Source organism: Panthera onca, chromosome B3, assembly GCF_046562875.1.
Source record: "Panthera onca isolate mPanOnc1 chromosome B3, mPanOnc1 haplotype 2, whole genome shotgun sequence".
Taxonomy (NCBI): domain Eukaryota; kingdom Metazoa; phylum Chordata; class Mammalia; order Carnivora; family Felidae; genus Panthera; species Panthera onca.
In genome coordinates this window covers 109,109,760-109,126,383 of record NC_138344.1, presented here as the reverse complement: position 1 = coordinate 109,126,383, position 16,624 = coordinate 109,109,760, and the positions used below count along the sequence as shown (strand labels likewise).

Below are 16,624 nucleotides of genomic sequence, written 5' to 3'. Positions count from 1 at the left end.
CTGGAAGAAAGCTCCACAGGACAAATTGTATTGAATGCCATAAAACTTTTATTTTTTTTAACGTTTATTTATTTATTTTTGAGAGACCAAGAGAAAGTGTGAGCAGGGGAGGGGCAGAGAGAGAGGGAGACACAGAATCCAAAGTAGTCTCCGGCTCTGAGCTGTCAGCACAGAGCCTGACCCGGGGCTCAAACCCATGAACCGTGAGATTGTGACCTAAGCCAAAGTTGGATGCTTAACCGACTGAGCCACCCAGGTGCCCCAGCCATAAAACTCTTGATCACAGATGTGAATGAAATGCTTCAGGAACAAGATGATGGGTGTTTTAATGATGTCAGCACTTAATTTAAAGTTCAAATTAGGACAATGTGAACCTAACATATGTTTAACCTGTGTTTTAGTCAGAGAAAGTTCCTGGGACCCCTGGGTGGCCCATGGTTTTGTGGGTTCCAGCCCTGCGTCGGGCTTTGTGCACTGAACCTGAGGAGCCTAATAGGAATTCTTTCTCTCTCTCTCTCTCTCTCTCTCTCTCTCTCTCTCTCTCTGCCCCTCTTCTGCTCACACACACTCTCTCAAAATAAATAAATAATTTTAAAAATTAAAAAGTTCCTAAACCCTTGCTTAACACCTTTTTCCCCCTCCAAATGAAAAGGCATCAGTGTTCTATGGTAACATTTATTTAGACCTAATATTATTCCTAAACCTTACTGAAAAACCAAAAATGATTAATTTACCAAACAGCTTACTTACAGTTAAGAATTTGGAATTCATGATTGGAGGATCATCTAATCTAGTCTCTATTGCCCTGCAGATATAATTCTTAGAGTCAAAATTACCAGAAAGAGACCTGTTGGAAAAATTGTTATGCCCATTGGAATTCATATTGTGCAGATTGTATTTGAAACAGCTGACACTAGTCATAGCATAAAGGCCTAAATTATCAAAATATTAATTATGAAATGATAATATTAATTATTATACTACAGAATCAAATATTTCCTCAAGACTAGTGGAATGAGAATATAAAATTAAGTACTTCTAGAGATTGGGGTTAATTTGTATGGCCGTAGATATCAAATACTTTTTTAAAACTTGGGGATGACGTTAAAAAATATGAGGCATTGGAATTATATACAGCTTTCACTTAACCTGTGTGGATTTCCCTGAGTGCATACTGTACTGTAACTGAGGTTAAGGCCTGGCTAGCTAAGGTGGCACAGGGACCATATCCCCATGGCTGAGATGGCAGGGCCCCCATTTTCAGGAAGGATCAGATTCACAACTCTTACCTGAGTCTGCTGTTTACTGGTTCATCACAGTATGAGAAAGCTAGGGATAGCGGTGGATTATTTTTAATAAATGGGAATGTACTTAATTTACGGTATAGTCCTATATTCCTTGATTTTGTGATTTCTATCTGGTTGATGTTAAAATTAACATCCTTTCTTTTATCAAAATACGGTGATATAAAAGGTCCTTGGCAAAAAAAAATTTGTTGACCCTATTTTGGACATCCAGTTTTTTAGTAAAATTTATCAAATTTACCAGTCAAATTGGTATTGAGCCAAATTTGAAGGCTTGGAACATTAAACATTTGATTCATGATACTGTCAACGAAGTTCCTTCCAGACTATTACAACTCAAGTCACAAAAGAAAGAACATTTTATTTGGTTGTATATATAGGTATAGAATAAGTTAATAACATGGATTTTGTGGTTGATTAATACTTGCAAGAACAAGATTCTGCTAAAGGATTTACTACACATGGTGTAGGGAAAATAGATAATAATAAAGGGAAAGTATATTTTCTTGACCTACTACTTTCTCTGCATCAGTATCATCCCTAGCATCCCTTTTGAGAAACTCTTTGGAGGCAAAGAGAAAATTAGATTTTAACTAGATCCCCAATAAAAATCGCTTAATGCGTCTTTGGATCGTAGAAGTGACCTCTATTTTTGTTTCTTGGTCATTTTGAAGTTAACTTTCATTGTTAGGCTAAGTAAAAACGAATATTAATTTGAAATCTTAAAATAGTCTTGTCATCTCTTGCTCAGTACATTAATACAACGTTTCTGTGTATGTAAGTATGAAGAAAAAAAAAAAAAAGCAAGAGAAAAACCGAAATGAAGAAATACCCACAAGCTTAATACCAAACTTTTCAAAGACTACTTCTAAAATACACATGGGGGAAGAGTAGGGGCAGTTACGGTTAGGTAATCTTTTCAGACTTTCCTAGTTGTTTACCTTGTATTCTGTTTTCTCCCCAGTGAGAAAAAGAAAGAAAAGGAACGTGAAGAATTGTGGAAAAAACTGGAGGATCTGGAATTAAAGAGAGGTCTTAGACGTGATGGCATAATTCCAACTTAACAGAAATAACGACAGCAGCATCACTAACCTGTGGAGTCACACATTTATGTAGTAGAAGATGGGAGGAACAGTTTTCTGTATTGTGCACCTTTGCAGTAGATTTCACATTTGTTTCATTATTACAACAGCACTGTATATACCTGTCTCTAAGTAAAGGAAAAAAAAAAAAAAAAGGACTTCAGTCCAAAGTTTGGACAGTAGATGGACTTCTCAGAACTTTGCAAACATAATCATTGTTCTAACCCTCTTTAAAAAAAAAAAAAAAAAAAAACACAAAAAAACAAAAAACAGTCTTCAGAGATCTGTTGATGAAATTGCTATGTTAAAATTCTATTATCAGGAATTCCTTATTTATCCTTAGCAGAGAGTATGAAACAATTTTCAAATGTGAACAATCTTAAATTTAGCTTGTCTTTCTGCTAAGCTGTTAAATGTATTTATAGTAATGGAAGAAAAAAAAAACTGTCATTTCCTTATCAGTTTGTATAACATCCTCCTCTGGATAACTTGACTGTAATTTAACATCTTTTCCTTTTGCACATCTTCATGAGTTGAATGTCCATGTGGAAGGGGACCATGAATTGTGAAGGTCCCTGGTAAAAGTTTTGTTTACTGGAGTGAACATCTTTCCAGTAACCAGGTAGTCCTGGTACTCCTTTAGTTTTAAAATTAGGAGTAAAAGAGAAGAGGTGATAAACATAGTAGGGAAGGGAATTTTGGGTTCATGCATCCAGTTTATGGTGGATCCAAATCAATGTCTTGAATCCTTTGAAAACAGGTACTGGGACATCATAGGCTTCAGTACCTGACCAGTATTAGTTGCATCCATCATTGAACACACATACCAGAGATGTTTGAGAAATGTCAGAAAACATCCTTGTGGACCATTTTGTAATAAGAAAGACAAACACTAAACAGTACAACCATGAGATCGATCACCAGGATTGTGAATCTAATTGGGAAGAGAGTTGAGCAAACAGCTTGGACTGTTTGGAGTTGTTGCCTTACTTTTTAATATGTATTTATAAAGTATTCCAGCAAAAGAGGATGTAGCCTCTGGGAAAAAACAAACATATTACAGTGTTTTTTGTAGATTCTCGTTCTATATCTCATCATAGCGCCAGCCCTGTTTTTAGCCAGAAAGGATTCAGGATAAACATTATTATGCATTCTGAATTGGATGCATATTCCTAACTACTGTATTTGTTACCAAAAGTGGTTCTACAAATGCTACTGAAAAAAAAAATCTGGAAATCCCTAATGTCCTGAGTATTAATAATAAAGTTTAAAAATGCTTTTATATCAAAGGTGCATTGTGACCAAATTGTTTAAGAAAAAAACAAAAACAAAATTTAGGGCTGTATTATAGATCTATACCTTATTGGCTCTCTGCTTTGTATTTAAAAGAGGAATCTTACTACATCTTGGGGAGATAAGATGCTGATGAAATTTGTGTCCAGTATGTACTTAACCCGATGCGGTTGCATTATTATGTACTGAAAGATACGTGTTTTGGAATTTATTTTCAGGATGCTTTTGCTTGTTATGGACGTGGCAGCAGTGAGTTGATAATCCTAAACCTTCACCTCCAGCAGTATTCGTGGCATAGGGCTGATTCTGTGTTCATGTATTGAATTGTGATAGTAGGAAACATGAACATATGAAATGTTGTTGCTCTTAATAGAAATATAATATCAATATGGACTTGTATATTTTCTTCCTTCCACTTAAATATAAAGTAGAATATGCAGTTTTATCGTTTCCAAGAAAAAAAGGAAAATAAAAGCCGCTGACCTTTCTCCCCTATTAAGTGTTTCAGGATTATCAGGTCACAGTTTGTGCGTAAAAAAGTCTGCTAATTATGGATATTGTCATCTCAGTAACTTTGTAAAACAAAAACAAAACTTGGCTATGTTAATTCTGAAAAAGAAACAGCAGTAAAAGAGTCATATGCAACACCCAACACAACATGGTTTAATTGAATGAAGATTTTTTTTTTTTTTTTTTTTTTTTTTAAAGAACATTAATGGGGATTCAATGTAAAGCTGGCAGAGGCTGCTGAAATGAAACAACTTACTTTAAAAGTGCTGGAGCAAAGGTGCAAGTTCAAACACTAAAGATAAAAAATAAATTTGTAACAAATCATCTCCTTTAGCTCTTTTGATTTGAGCCCCGTTAGTTTTGAGTCTGCATTTCATTTGTTTTTGACAGTATAAACTTGTTTGCCATTAATTCATCTTTTTAGATAGAGGACGTTTAAAATCCCTGGTTCACGAACTCTCTGCCCATTACAACGAAATGCAGTCATTTGCGATGAGAAAAACGAGGATCCTGTCGTGCACCTCTCCCTGCCTCCGAGCAAAGGTGAGGACTGCACAGATACCCTTGATGTTAAATCTGGACGTTGACCATTCCAAACTGAGAAGAACAAAGCCGAATTTTAGACATATGTACAGAAGCAATTATAAATTTATGTCTAAAATGTATAGGGCAACTTCTGAGAAGAAACGCTGTCTTTCCTTTTTTAAACCGAAAGTGACAATGTGACATCTGTCATGTTGTGTCCGGTGGCGCAGAGTAACCGAGGTGACCTGACTGTTGCACTCTGTGACATAGTTAAGGCCGTACTTGCTGCATTCACAGCAGCCCCCTCTCTCTGTCCTTTCCCACGTTTCTGCTGTTGTTGCAGCCTGACTTAATTGTGACAAATGCATCTTTGTGTTCTATTTTGTTGGCTTCATAATTTCCAGAACTATATATAAATATATTTTTTAAATAGCAAATATTGTAGTTAGTGAGTGACGATCACTCCAGCCTCATCCCTACCATATTGGTTTCAGGGATAGGATAAAGAGTGTCTTTGGAAGAAAAAAAAAAACACAAAAAACAAAAAACGAAATCAAACCAAACCCTGTGGTTTTAGAATGATGCCGAGGTCTTAGGCTGTGGGCCTAGAACAACCATGTGAGTGAACTGACCCATCTCATACTTTGAATCAAGCATGCATTCCTTTTCTCGTTGTGCAAGTGGTCCCCAGTTGTTTCCCTCCCGTGTTGCGTTTTTGTTCCTTTAAATTTTATTATATTTTGCTCTCCCTGACATCTGACTGTTTTTTATAAAAAATAAAATAAAATAAAAAATAAAAAAAGTAAGAAATAACTAATACCCTCGATGCCGCTGGATACTCACAAGCAGGGTTATGCTCCTTCATCTTGGGCTTGCTTGCCTAAATGGAAGGGTTTAATTTATTTTGTACCTCCTTCTATGCGTGGGACAGTCCAGGAAAGAGCCAGGAATTGCTTGTAATTGCACCTGCTATACCAGAATGTATAGCCCTAGGCTCAATCACACTATGGAAAGAAAAAAAAAAAAAGTATATTTAGAGCTTTAAAAGCTTTTTTATTTTTTTGTGGGGATCGGGGGGTGGGAAAGGGAAGATGTATGGATGTTACTGGCATTTTTAAGTCTTCAGAGTTTTTCTGTGTTTCCTTTCCCCCTTCTGTTTTGTCCTTTGCCTTTAATTAGGTGCACTGAGCTGGCCCAGGAAATGAAGAGATTCTCTCTTTTGATGCTATTACCAATGTTATCACAAAGTTGTGTCACCTGTAGCAGAAAGGTGGCACCAGACATGATCAGTGGTGTTTTATTTGCACATCAATATTTTTATTTTTATATTCTGGCTCAGCTGCTTCTCTGAGTGAAGTTAAGGAGTGACCCACAAAGGATTTTTGTAGTAGGCATATTGGCAATGTGTTTTATATTTCTCAGTATTTAATTTTGAAAATCTAAAAGGATTGTGCATCTTGAGAGAAAGTTGAGCAAATTTTGATCTAGTGGAATGTTAATTTGTGCTGCTTCCTGTGCACGATAGCAGCAGTAATCTCTCTCTTGGAAATAAACATCCCAGTTTATGATGTCTATGAATATAGGTTTCCTTTTCTTCCCTTCCTCCTTCCCACCCTTCCCCCCGCCCCGCCCTGCCTCCTTCCTGCCTTCCTTCCCTTCTACCTTGTCCGTTCCCTCCCTTCCTTCTCTTTCTTTACTTTTTTTTTTTTTTGAAATCACTTATTGTAAATAAGTTGTAATCCAGACCTCATGTATCAATGGGGAACTTTCAAATATAAATATTACCAATACATTTTCTGGTTGTTGTCTGATTTTTGATTGAGGTCTCGTGAGAATGACATATCCATTGGTTTTCGTTTGAAAATTTCGCTTTAGCCTCATCAATCTTTTGGTATTGTAGTATTCTATTGTTTTAGCAGGAGAGGGCAGCAAAAGTTTATGTTCCCTGTTAGAAATGCCGTGGTTCATATTGGTTTTCAATTTAATTGTGTGTGCGTGTGTGTGTATGTGTGTGTGTGTGTGTGTGTTTAAAACAGCATCTGTTTGTCGGCAGAGGTAAAAATGAAACATTTTTGATATGAAAAGTTGCATATGAAAATTATAGACTGGTTTAACCAGACAGTGAAGACTTCTGATCCACATCAAAGTTCAAATGCCACAAAACAATCTTCCAGCTCTGGCTAAAATATGCTACTTCCTTTTCAAACACAACAAAATGCAAGCTGAGTCTGAAACACTTGGAATTTAAGATGTCTTTCTTTGAAAATGATTTACTTTCTTCAGAGTGGTAACAGAAACAAAAATGAAGGTGCTCCCAAAGAGAAATGTAACCTTCCCCTTTCACAGCCATTTGAGAGGCTCTGTACTGTGGGTGCATCCTAATAAAGCAGCGAAGAGTTTTCAGGTGCCTGGTGGTGTGTGTGTGTTTGTTTCTGTCCTCCGTGGCCATTTGAACCATACAAATAACAGATTTGATCCGCTTAGTTATGAGGCAGTGGCGTTGGTATGTTCAGGCTTTCATCTTGAGATGATTAGGGGGATGTAATGTTGGGCAGTGGTCCAGCGTCTTTTGCTTTATGGGCAAACTACTCCAAAACTGAGTGGCATGGTCCAGCAGTTCATTGTTTCATTCACAAGTCTACAGTTTGGGTGAGCTTGGCAAGGGCATCTTGTCTCTGCTCCTCAAGTGTCGACTTGGGTTTATCAAGTGGGGCAGGAGAATTCACTTCCAACGTGGCTGGGACTCACATGGCTGGCAAGTTGGTGCTGGTGGTTGGCTTCGGGGTCAGCCAGAGGCCTCAGTTCTTCAAGACATGGGCCTTCTTGGGCTTCCTTATAGGGTGGCAACTGGGTTCTAAAAACGATTATTCTAAGAGATAGGAAATGTAAATTGCCAATTCTTTGAGGCCTGTGCCCAAAGACCGTCATGGCATCACTTCTGACGTATTTTATTGGTCAAGGAGTCACGGGGTCTGCTCAGAATCAAGTGCAGGGGACATAGACCTCACTGTGATGTGACAAGAGGGGTGTCCTCTTTAATCAACCATGGGATACTTTGTGAAGCATTTGATTTCGATGTGATCTGCTCTCTTGGCTAATGAAATCAGATTTGGAACTATGTGGAGTTAGTTAATGTTTCATGTTCAGATTTGGGGACGGAAAAATCCTTGTAAATTCAGCAATTTTATATTTCAAAACATAACCATTTGTAACATCCGAAGATCACCCTGTTGGTAAGTTACAAGGAAAAGAAACTGGTAAAGAATTTTAGGGTTCAAAGAAATCTAAGTTGATTTCAATGAAATATCTAATTCTTTGTATAATATTGCCTCCTGCCTGTAAATAAATATTTATAATAATGGAGGCAAAGTAATATACAGTCCAATTCCTGTTTCCCAGATCTTTATATAATAGTGTGTCCTGTTAGGGATACCTGGGTGGTTCAGTCGGTTAAGCATCTGACTTCGGCTCAGGTCATGATCTCGTGGTTCATGGGTTCGAGCCCCGCGTCGGGCTCTGTGTTGACAGCTTGGAGCCTGGAGCCTGCTTCGGAATCTGTGACTCCCCCTCTCTTTCTGTCCCCTACCCAGCTCATGCTCTGTCTCTGTCTCTCAAAAAATAGATAAATGTTACAAAAAGAAAATAGTGTGTCCTGTTGTTTCTATTAGATCAAGTTCACATTAGATTTGTTTTTAACAGGGACTAAACTATGGGATAGCTAGGGGAATTCAATTTTTTTTTCCAATGATACATGTTCATGACATAATTCCTTAAAAAGGCAGATTAAAAAAAAAAAGTTGCATAGCTGCTCCTCAAACCTAAAAGTCTGCTACAAGATGGGCATTTGTGGATTGATTGGACCAGTGTGTTTTGATTGGCTCTGTTCATGGTCTCGCCCATACCCTGATGTTCATATTTTCTGTTTCTTCATTTTCTAATTTAGTTCACCTGTTTTGAAACCATAGTCTGAACTGATCATATAGTTTGAGTCAAACTTTGCTGCCACTAGATGATCTAAGGCCTCAGAACCAGGATGGATGTCAGCCACAGCCCCCTTCATCCTTGCCAAATCTCTCAGGTAAGAGGTCTCTGGCTGGAGCACCCCACATGACAGCTGTGGCCTTGGAAATCAGAGACCTTGGAATTGTTTGGCTTCTACTTTCAGCTGTGTGACTTTGGAAAGTTTCTTGATCTAAGCCTCAGTTTCATTTGTAAAGTGCAGGCAAAATGGTACTTACTTTATAGTATTGTTGTATTTATTACATTAGATAATATGTATAAAGCAGTTAGCACAAAGCTGGGCACATGGTAGCCTGGGATTATTACCTGCAATAAATGCTTGTGTTATTTGCAGTAGTGACTTAACTATGAATGAATAACTACAATAGCTATCATTTATCAAATGCTAGATGTCTTGTATTATGCGAAGAATTTTATATTTATCGTTCGGTTTTCACAACAATCCTGGCGTAGAAGTCCCCATTTTGTGGATAAGGATAAGATAGCTAAGGCTTAGAGAAGTAGCCTTTCTGAGGTCACACGACTACCAAGGATTGAAGGAAGATTCTGACTCCCAAATTGCTCTAAACAGTGATTGCTGTCCAACAGGATGACTGACTTATTCTGAGTACAAACACAACATTTTATGCCCCGTAACTTAAAAGATTGAAATTTACTCCCTTGCAAGAAAGAACCATATTTCCTTTATCCTTGCATTTCCACTCACCATCCTGTCCGTTCTAGGAGCTACCCCAAACTTCTTTTTTTTTTAATTTAAAAATTTTTTAATGTTTGTTTTTTAAGAGAGAGAGAGAGACAGACAGATTATGGGCGGGGTTTGGGGCAGAAAGAGCGGGAGACACAGAATCTGAAGCAGGATCCAGGCTCTGAGCTGTCAGCACATGGAATGACTCGACATGGGACTCGAACTCATGTACCATGAGATCATGACCTGAGCCGAAGTCAGACACTTAACCCACTGAGCCACCCAGGCAGGGAACTACCCCAAATTTCCGTACCACACTCTTCATGTTCTTCATCCCAACCTCACCCCCTTTAATGTCAGTAGAAAATAAGATTACCAGCTGCAAACTTCTTTTATACTGACAAACTTAGCTGTTTTAGCACCTGTCCCCCCCACCCCCCTTCCCCGCCCCAGCCAAGGCTTCTGCCCAACACCCAGGAAGACCTCCCTTCCAGTCTTGGCTCATACCCCCTTAAAGGGCCCCGCATCCCACTTTTGATTTTTTTGTTGCACTGTCAATTATTTTCTCTTAAAATTACTGTTTGGGAAAATATTATAGTGCCATGAAAATAATTCAAACATTATCTAAAGTCTTTCCAGGCCTAAATCCTTAGCCTCTCCCTTAATGTAGTCACTATTCAAATTCTTTTTTTTTTGTTCTTTGTTTTGGGAAAACCCAACTTGAGTGAGATACAGTTCACATACCGTAAAATTGACCCATTTCAAGCAAGTGAGTCCGTGTTTTTAGGATATTCACAGTTATGCACCCACCACCACTAATTTCATAAAACTTTTATCAACTGAAGACAAAAGCCCTCAAAGTCATGAGCAGACTCACTCTTCATTTCTACGTAGTCCTTCTCCCCCCAGCCTGAGGCAACCACTATCTATTGTCTCCATAGATTTGCCTTTTCTGGATTTTTCATACAGATGGGATCATACAACATGTGCTCTTCTGTGACTGGCTTCTTTAACCTGACATAATATTTGCAGGGTTCATCCATGTAGCATGTTATCACTGCCTTATTTCTTTTTATTATTAAATGATACTCCATGTTGTGGATTTACCATATTTTGTTTTAAAGGGTTTTTTTTTTTTGTAGTCTTCAAGAAAACTTTTAATGTATGTCTCAGCATAATTATACTCTTAAAAATTGTAAAAATGTATGCTGATGGGATCACACACATTGTTCTGCCTTTGTTCCCCATTCCCCAGCTTTTATTATGAAAAACTTTAACCATTCAATGAAAGCAAAAGAGTCTTACAGTGAACACCATATATTCGCCCTTAGCATTTTCCCATGTTTGCATTTACTGCTTTTGTATCCATTTATCCTTTATCCATCCATTGATCCATTTTATTTTAAAAATACATCTCAAGGTAAATTACAGACATAAGTAAACTTTCCTCCTAAATACTTCAGCATGTATATCAAACAGAATTTAATATTTGTTTATAGTTGTATTCTTTTGGGGTATAATTTACATACAGTGAAATGAGTTATGACAAACCCATACACCTGTAAAATCCAAATTCTTACCAAGATAGAGAACATTACCATCATCCCAGAAAGTCCCTTATGTGCCTTCCAGTTAATTCCGAAAGCTCCCTGATATGAGAGAACTATTGTGCCTTTTTCTCACCATAGATTAGTTTTGCCTATTTAGAATGTTGTAAAAGTGGAATCATGAAGTGTGTATTCTTTTATGTGAGGCTTCTTTTACACATTGTATTTTTGAGATTAATCCACATTGATGCATGTGTCAGCTGTTTATTCCTTTATATTATAGAGTAGCATTCCATTATGTAAATATAGCACAGTTTGTTTATCTAGTCTCCTGTTAATGGACACATGGGCGCATGGGCTGTTTACAATTTTTGGCTTCTGTGAATGAAGGTGCTATGGACATTCTTGTAAAAGTTTTTTTTTTTTTGTGGATGTGCTGTTAGTTCTCTTGCAGATATATCTAAAGTGGAATATGGGGGTCAGATAGTAGTGTACAAGACACCAGGACTCTGGAAGGAGGGCAGAGTAGGAAGCATCAGGAATCTGTTCCCCCCAACCCCCACCCCACCCACCTAGACAACAATTGCGTTGGCAAAATATGAGGTAACTATTTTGGAACTCTGGAGCCCATTGAAGGCTTCTTAATCCCAGAGGAGGTTGTGGAGGGAAAATTACAGTTAGTTCTGGTCAATTTCAGCTTTTAGTACGGTAGTAATTACTCATCCCCCACTCCCAGCCACGTGACAGGCAGCTGTGCACATTCCTGGAGTAGTGTGCACACAGTGTGGGAGGACTAGGGTGGGAAAAGGGGGATCTGTCCTCCAAATGTTGGAGATCTGTATTCTGATTGCCAATTGCTGCTTCTGATCATGAAGATGCAAAGAGGCAGGCAGCCATCGTTTTTGTACACCTCCATTGTCCCCGCCCCCTCCCCATCCTCTCCCCACCCCCACCCCCAGCTGAAGTGACTTCCAGAGGATTTGAAGGGCTGGATCCCTTTTTATTGCTCTTTTATGTTTCATTTTTCTCCCTTTCAGGAGCCAGCCATTAAAAGCTCAGACTTTTTTTTGTTTATTTTTATTTTTATTTTCATTTATTTTGAGAGAGAGAGAGTATGCAAGCAGGGAAGGGCAGAGAGAGAAGGGAGAGAGAGAACCCCCAGCAGGCTCCACACTGTTAGTGCAGAGCCCCATGAGGGGCTCCATCTCACGAACCATGAGATCATGTCCTGAGCTGAAATCAAGAGTCAAACACCTGACTGGCTGAGCCACCCAGGCACCGTATGTCATTATTTTTAAATGTCTTAGCCTTCGGGCTTGATTTCAGCTCAGGTCATGTTCTCATGATTCATGAGTTCAAGCCCTGCATTGGGCTCTGTGCTAACAGCGCGGAGCCTGTTTGGGATTCTCTCTTTCCCTCGCTCTCTTTCTGCCCCATCCTCCATTCTGTCATCTGTCTGTCCCTCTCTCTCTCAAAAATGAATAAATAAACTTAAAAAAAAAAAAAACCCTAACAATAACAACAAAAACCAATGGCATATATGGGAAAATAAGAAAGTGACCACAAACGCCCAAGAAAAGGCTCAGAAAAGACGTGAGAAGACATTAAGTTTCAAGCCAGGCTGATCCTCAGCATAGAAACAGCCTACAATAATTAAAATGACAACAACAGCAAACAAAAACTAATAAAATATAGTTAACCCTGGAGAAGGAGGAGAATCTGATTTCCAGTGTTACCACATCATTAGATACAAATGTCTATGTCCAACAAAAAAATTCCCAAAGCATACAAAGAAATGAAAATATGGCCCGCTTAAAGGAAAAAAATATATCAACAAACCTCCCAAAAAAGACCTAATGGCAAGTATACCAGGTAAAGAGTTTATGGATGCCTGGGTGGCTTAGTTGGTTAAGAGATCAACTCTGGATTTTGGCTCAAATCATGATCTCGTTTGTTCATGAGACTGAGTCCTGTATCGGGCTCTGCACTAGCAGCACAGAGCCTGCTTGGGATTGTCTCTCTCCCTCTCTCTGCCCCTCCTTTCCTCTCTCTCTCAAAATAAATTAAAAAAAAAAGACTTTAAAACATCTGTCTTCAAGGTGCTCAAAGAAAAAGAAAGATGTGGAGAAATTCAGAAAAATGAACGAGCAAAATGGAAATAATCAATAAAGACATAAAAAACTAAAAAGAGAACAACCAAAAAGACATTGTGGAGCTGAGAGTTAAAATAACTGAAATGAAAAATTCACTAGAGAGATGCAAAAGTATTTTTGAGGAGGCAGAAGAAAGAATGAGCGTACTCGAGGATAGGACAATAGCAATTATTAAAGCCGAGGAACAGAAAGAAAAATGGTTGAAGAAAAGTGACTAGAACCTCAGGCAACTGTGTGGGTCACCACTAAGTAGACCAACATATGCATCATGGGAGTTCCAGAAGAGAAGAGAAAAGGGCAGAGAATATTTGAGGAAATAATAGCTGAAAACTTCCCAAATTTAATGAGAGATGTGACCATAAATATCTAAGAACTTCAATGGACTCCAAGTAAGATGAATTCAAAGGGATCTAGACTGAGACACATTATAGTCAAACCATAAAAAGCAATAGAATCTTGAAAGAGAATATTGAAAGCAGCAAGAGAGAAGCAAGTCATCACATACAAAAGACCTTAATACAATTATCAGCAGATTTCTCATTGGAAACTTTGAAGGGCAGAAGACAGTGAGCCAACATATTCAAATGTTAAAAGAAAAAACCATCAACAAAGAATTCTGTATCCAGGAAAACTGTCCTTCCAAAGGGAGAGAGAAATTAAGACATTCCTGGATAAACAAAGGCTGAGGGGGTTTGTGACCATTATACCTGCCCTGCAAAAAAATGCTCAAGGGCATCCTGCAGGGTGAAATTATTGGTTTACGTTTGGGGTACACAATGTATGTAGCTAAAATTGTGTGTCATCAACAACTGAAAAGGGTGGGAACAGAGCTATAAGAGAGCAGTATTTTTATATTGTTGAAGTTAAGCTGGTATAATTTCAAATTAGAGTGTTATAGCTTAAAGATGTTAAATGTAATCCCCATGATAACCACAAAGAAAATAGCTATAGTATATACACAAAAGGAAATGAGAAAGAATATAAACAGTTCAGTATAAAAAATCAACTGAACCCAAAAGAAGATAATGCAGGAAATGAGGGATAAGAATGCTATAGGGCATAGAGAAATAAATAGCACAATGACAGAAGTAAATCCCTCCTTATCAGTAATTACTTTAAATATAAATGGATTAAATTCTCCCTATCAAAAGACAGAGATTGGCAGAATGGATAAAAACCTATGACCCAACCATATGCTATCTATAAGAGACTCACTTGAGAAACAAAGACACAAACAGGTTGAAAGTAAAAGGATGGAAAAAAGACATTTCATGCAAATAGTAACCAAAAGAGAGCAGGGATGGCTATACTATCAAAATAGGGTTTAAATTTAAAAAAACTACAAGAGTCAAAGAAAGACATTTTATATTAATGAAAGGTTCAATACAACAATAAGATGTAACAATTATAAACATAAATGCATCTAATGATAGACCACAAAAAGATATGAAGCAAAAAACTGACAGAGTTGAAGGGAAAAGTTTACACTTATGAATAATTTTACGGCAAAAAATTTAGATAACCTAGACAAATTTATAGAAACACAAAATTTACCAACACTAAATTACAAAAAATAGAAAACCTGAATAGACCTATAACTATTAAGGAGATCTACCAGTCATCAAAAATCTCCCAACAAAGAAAAGTTCTGGTCCTAATGGTTTCACTGGGAACTTCAAACAAACATTTAAAGAAGCATTAGTATTAATTCTAGAATTAAATAATTATTAATTAATTCTAGAATTAATACTAATTCTTCTTAATTACTTCCAAAAAATTGAAGAGGAAGGAGGATTTTCCAACTCATTTTATGGCCAGCATAACCCTGATATCAAAGCCAGGAAACGATAACTACAAAAAGAGAAAACTATAGATCAATATCCCTCATAGGCATTGATGCACAAATCCTTAAAAAAATACTAGCAAACAGAATTCAGCAGTGTTTTAAAAGGATTATACACCATGACCATGTGGGATTTATTGCTGGAATACAAAGGTGATTAAACATGGGAATATCAATCAATATGCCAGATCAACAAAATGAAGGGAAAAAAACACATGATCATCTTAATTCATGCAGAAAACTCATTTGACAAAATTTAACATCCTTCTTAATAAAAATACTCAACAAAATAGTAATAGCAGGGAACAACCTCAACATAATAAAACCACATATGAAAGACCCACAGCAAAGATGATACTCAATGGTGAAAGACTGAAAGTTGTTCCTCTAAGGTCAGGAACAAGGCAAGCATGCCCACTTTCACCACTTGTATTCAACACAGTACTGGAAGTTCTAGCCAGAGCAATTAGGCAAGAAAAAGAAATAAACTGTATCCAAATTGAAAAGAAAGAAGTAAAATTATCTCTGTTTGCACATGATACAATCTTATGTGCAGAAAACTCTAAAGACTCCATAAAATTTTTTTTAGAACTACTAAATAAATTAATACAAAGCAGAATACAAAGTCAACACACAAAAATCAGATGCATTTCTATACACAATGAACAATCTGAAAGGGAAATTATAAAACAATTCCACATACTGAATAACATCAACAAGAATAAAGTCCTTATGAATTAACTGAGGAGGTGAAAGATTTGTACAATGAAAACATAAAACATTGCTGAAAGAAATTAAAGAAGACATAAATAAATGGAAACATATACCGTGCTCATGGGTTGGAAGACTTGAATTTGTTAAAATGTCAATACTACCCAAAGTGATCTATAGATTCAATGCTACTACTATCAAAATCCCAATGAAATTTTTTTTTAGAAACAGAAAAATTCTTTAAAAAATTCATGTGGAATCTCAAGGAACCCCGAATAGACCAATCTTGAAAAAGAACAAAACTGGAGGACTCACACTTTCTGATTTTAAAACTTACTACAAAGCTACATATAGTATTGGCATAAGGACAAATATATAGACCAGTAGCACAGAATAGAGAGCCCAGAAATAAACCCTCATATATACGGTCAAATGATTTTGCCAAGGAAGCCAAGACTATTAGATGGAGAAAGGACATTCTTTTCGACAAGTAGTGCTGGGAAAACTGAATACCCACATGCCAAAGAATGAAGTTGTGCCATTGCCTAACACCATATTAAAAAATTAACTCAAAATGGATCAAGATTCCAAATGTAAGACCTAAAACAAAACAACTCTTAGAAGGAAACTAGGACAAAATCTTCATGACATTGGATTTGACAATGATATATTGGAGATGAATATCAAAGACACAGGTAACAAAAGAAAAAATAGACAAATTGGACTTAATGAAAATTCAAAAAAAATTGTGCATCCAAAGACACTATCCCCAGAGTAGAAAACCCACAGAAAGGGAAAAAATGTTTACACATTGTATATCTGATAAACAGTTGATATCCAGAAAAGACAGCTTCTAAAACTCAACTTGAAACTTTTGTTTCAAACAAAACAAACAACCCAATTTAAAAATGGGCAAAAGACTTGAATTTCTCCAAAGAAGATACATGTATG

The 16,624-nt window shown here is 37.1% G+C and overlaps 1 protein-coding gene across 3 annotated transcripts in view; it reads left to right on the top strand.

The window, feature by feature from the left end:
- Positions 1–6,506, top strand: part of PPP2R5E (protein phosphatase 2 regulatory subunit B'epsilon) — a 150,824-nt gene extending 144,318 nt beyond the window's left edge. For all 3 annotated transcript variants that reach the window (XM_060620004.3, XM_060620003.3, XM_060620002.3), the window contains exon 14: positions 2,269–6,506. In XM_060620004.3, coding sequence (XP_060475987.1) covers positions 2,269–2,368 — 100 coding nt within the window. In that variant the 3' untranslated portion in view covers positions 2,369–6,506. The remainder of the gene's footprint in view (positions 1–2,268) is intronic.
- Positions 6,507–16,624: the final 10,118 nt, after the last annotated feature.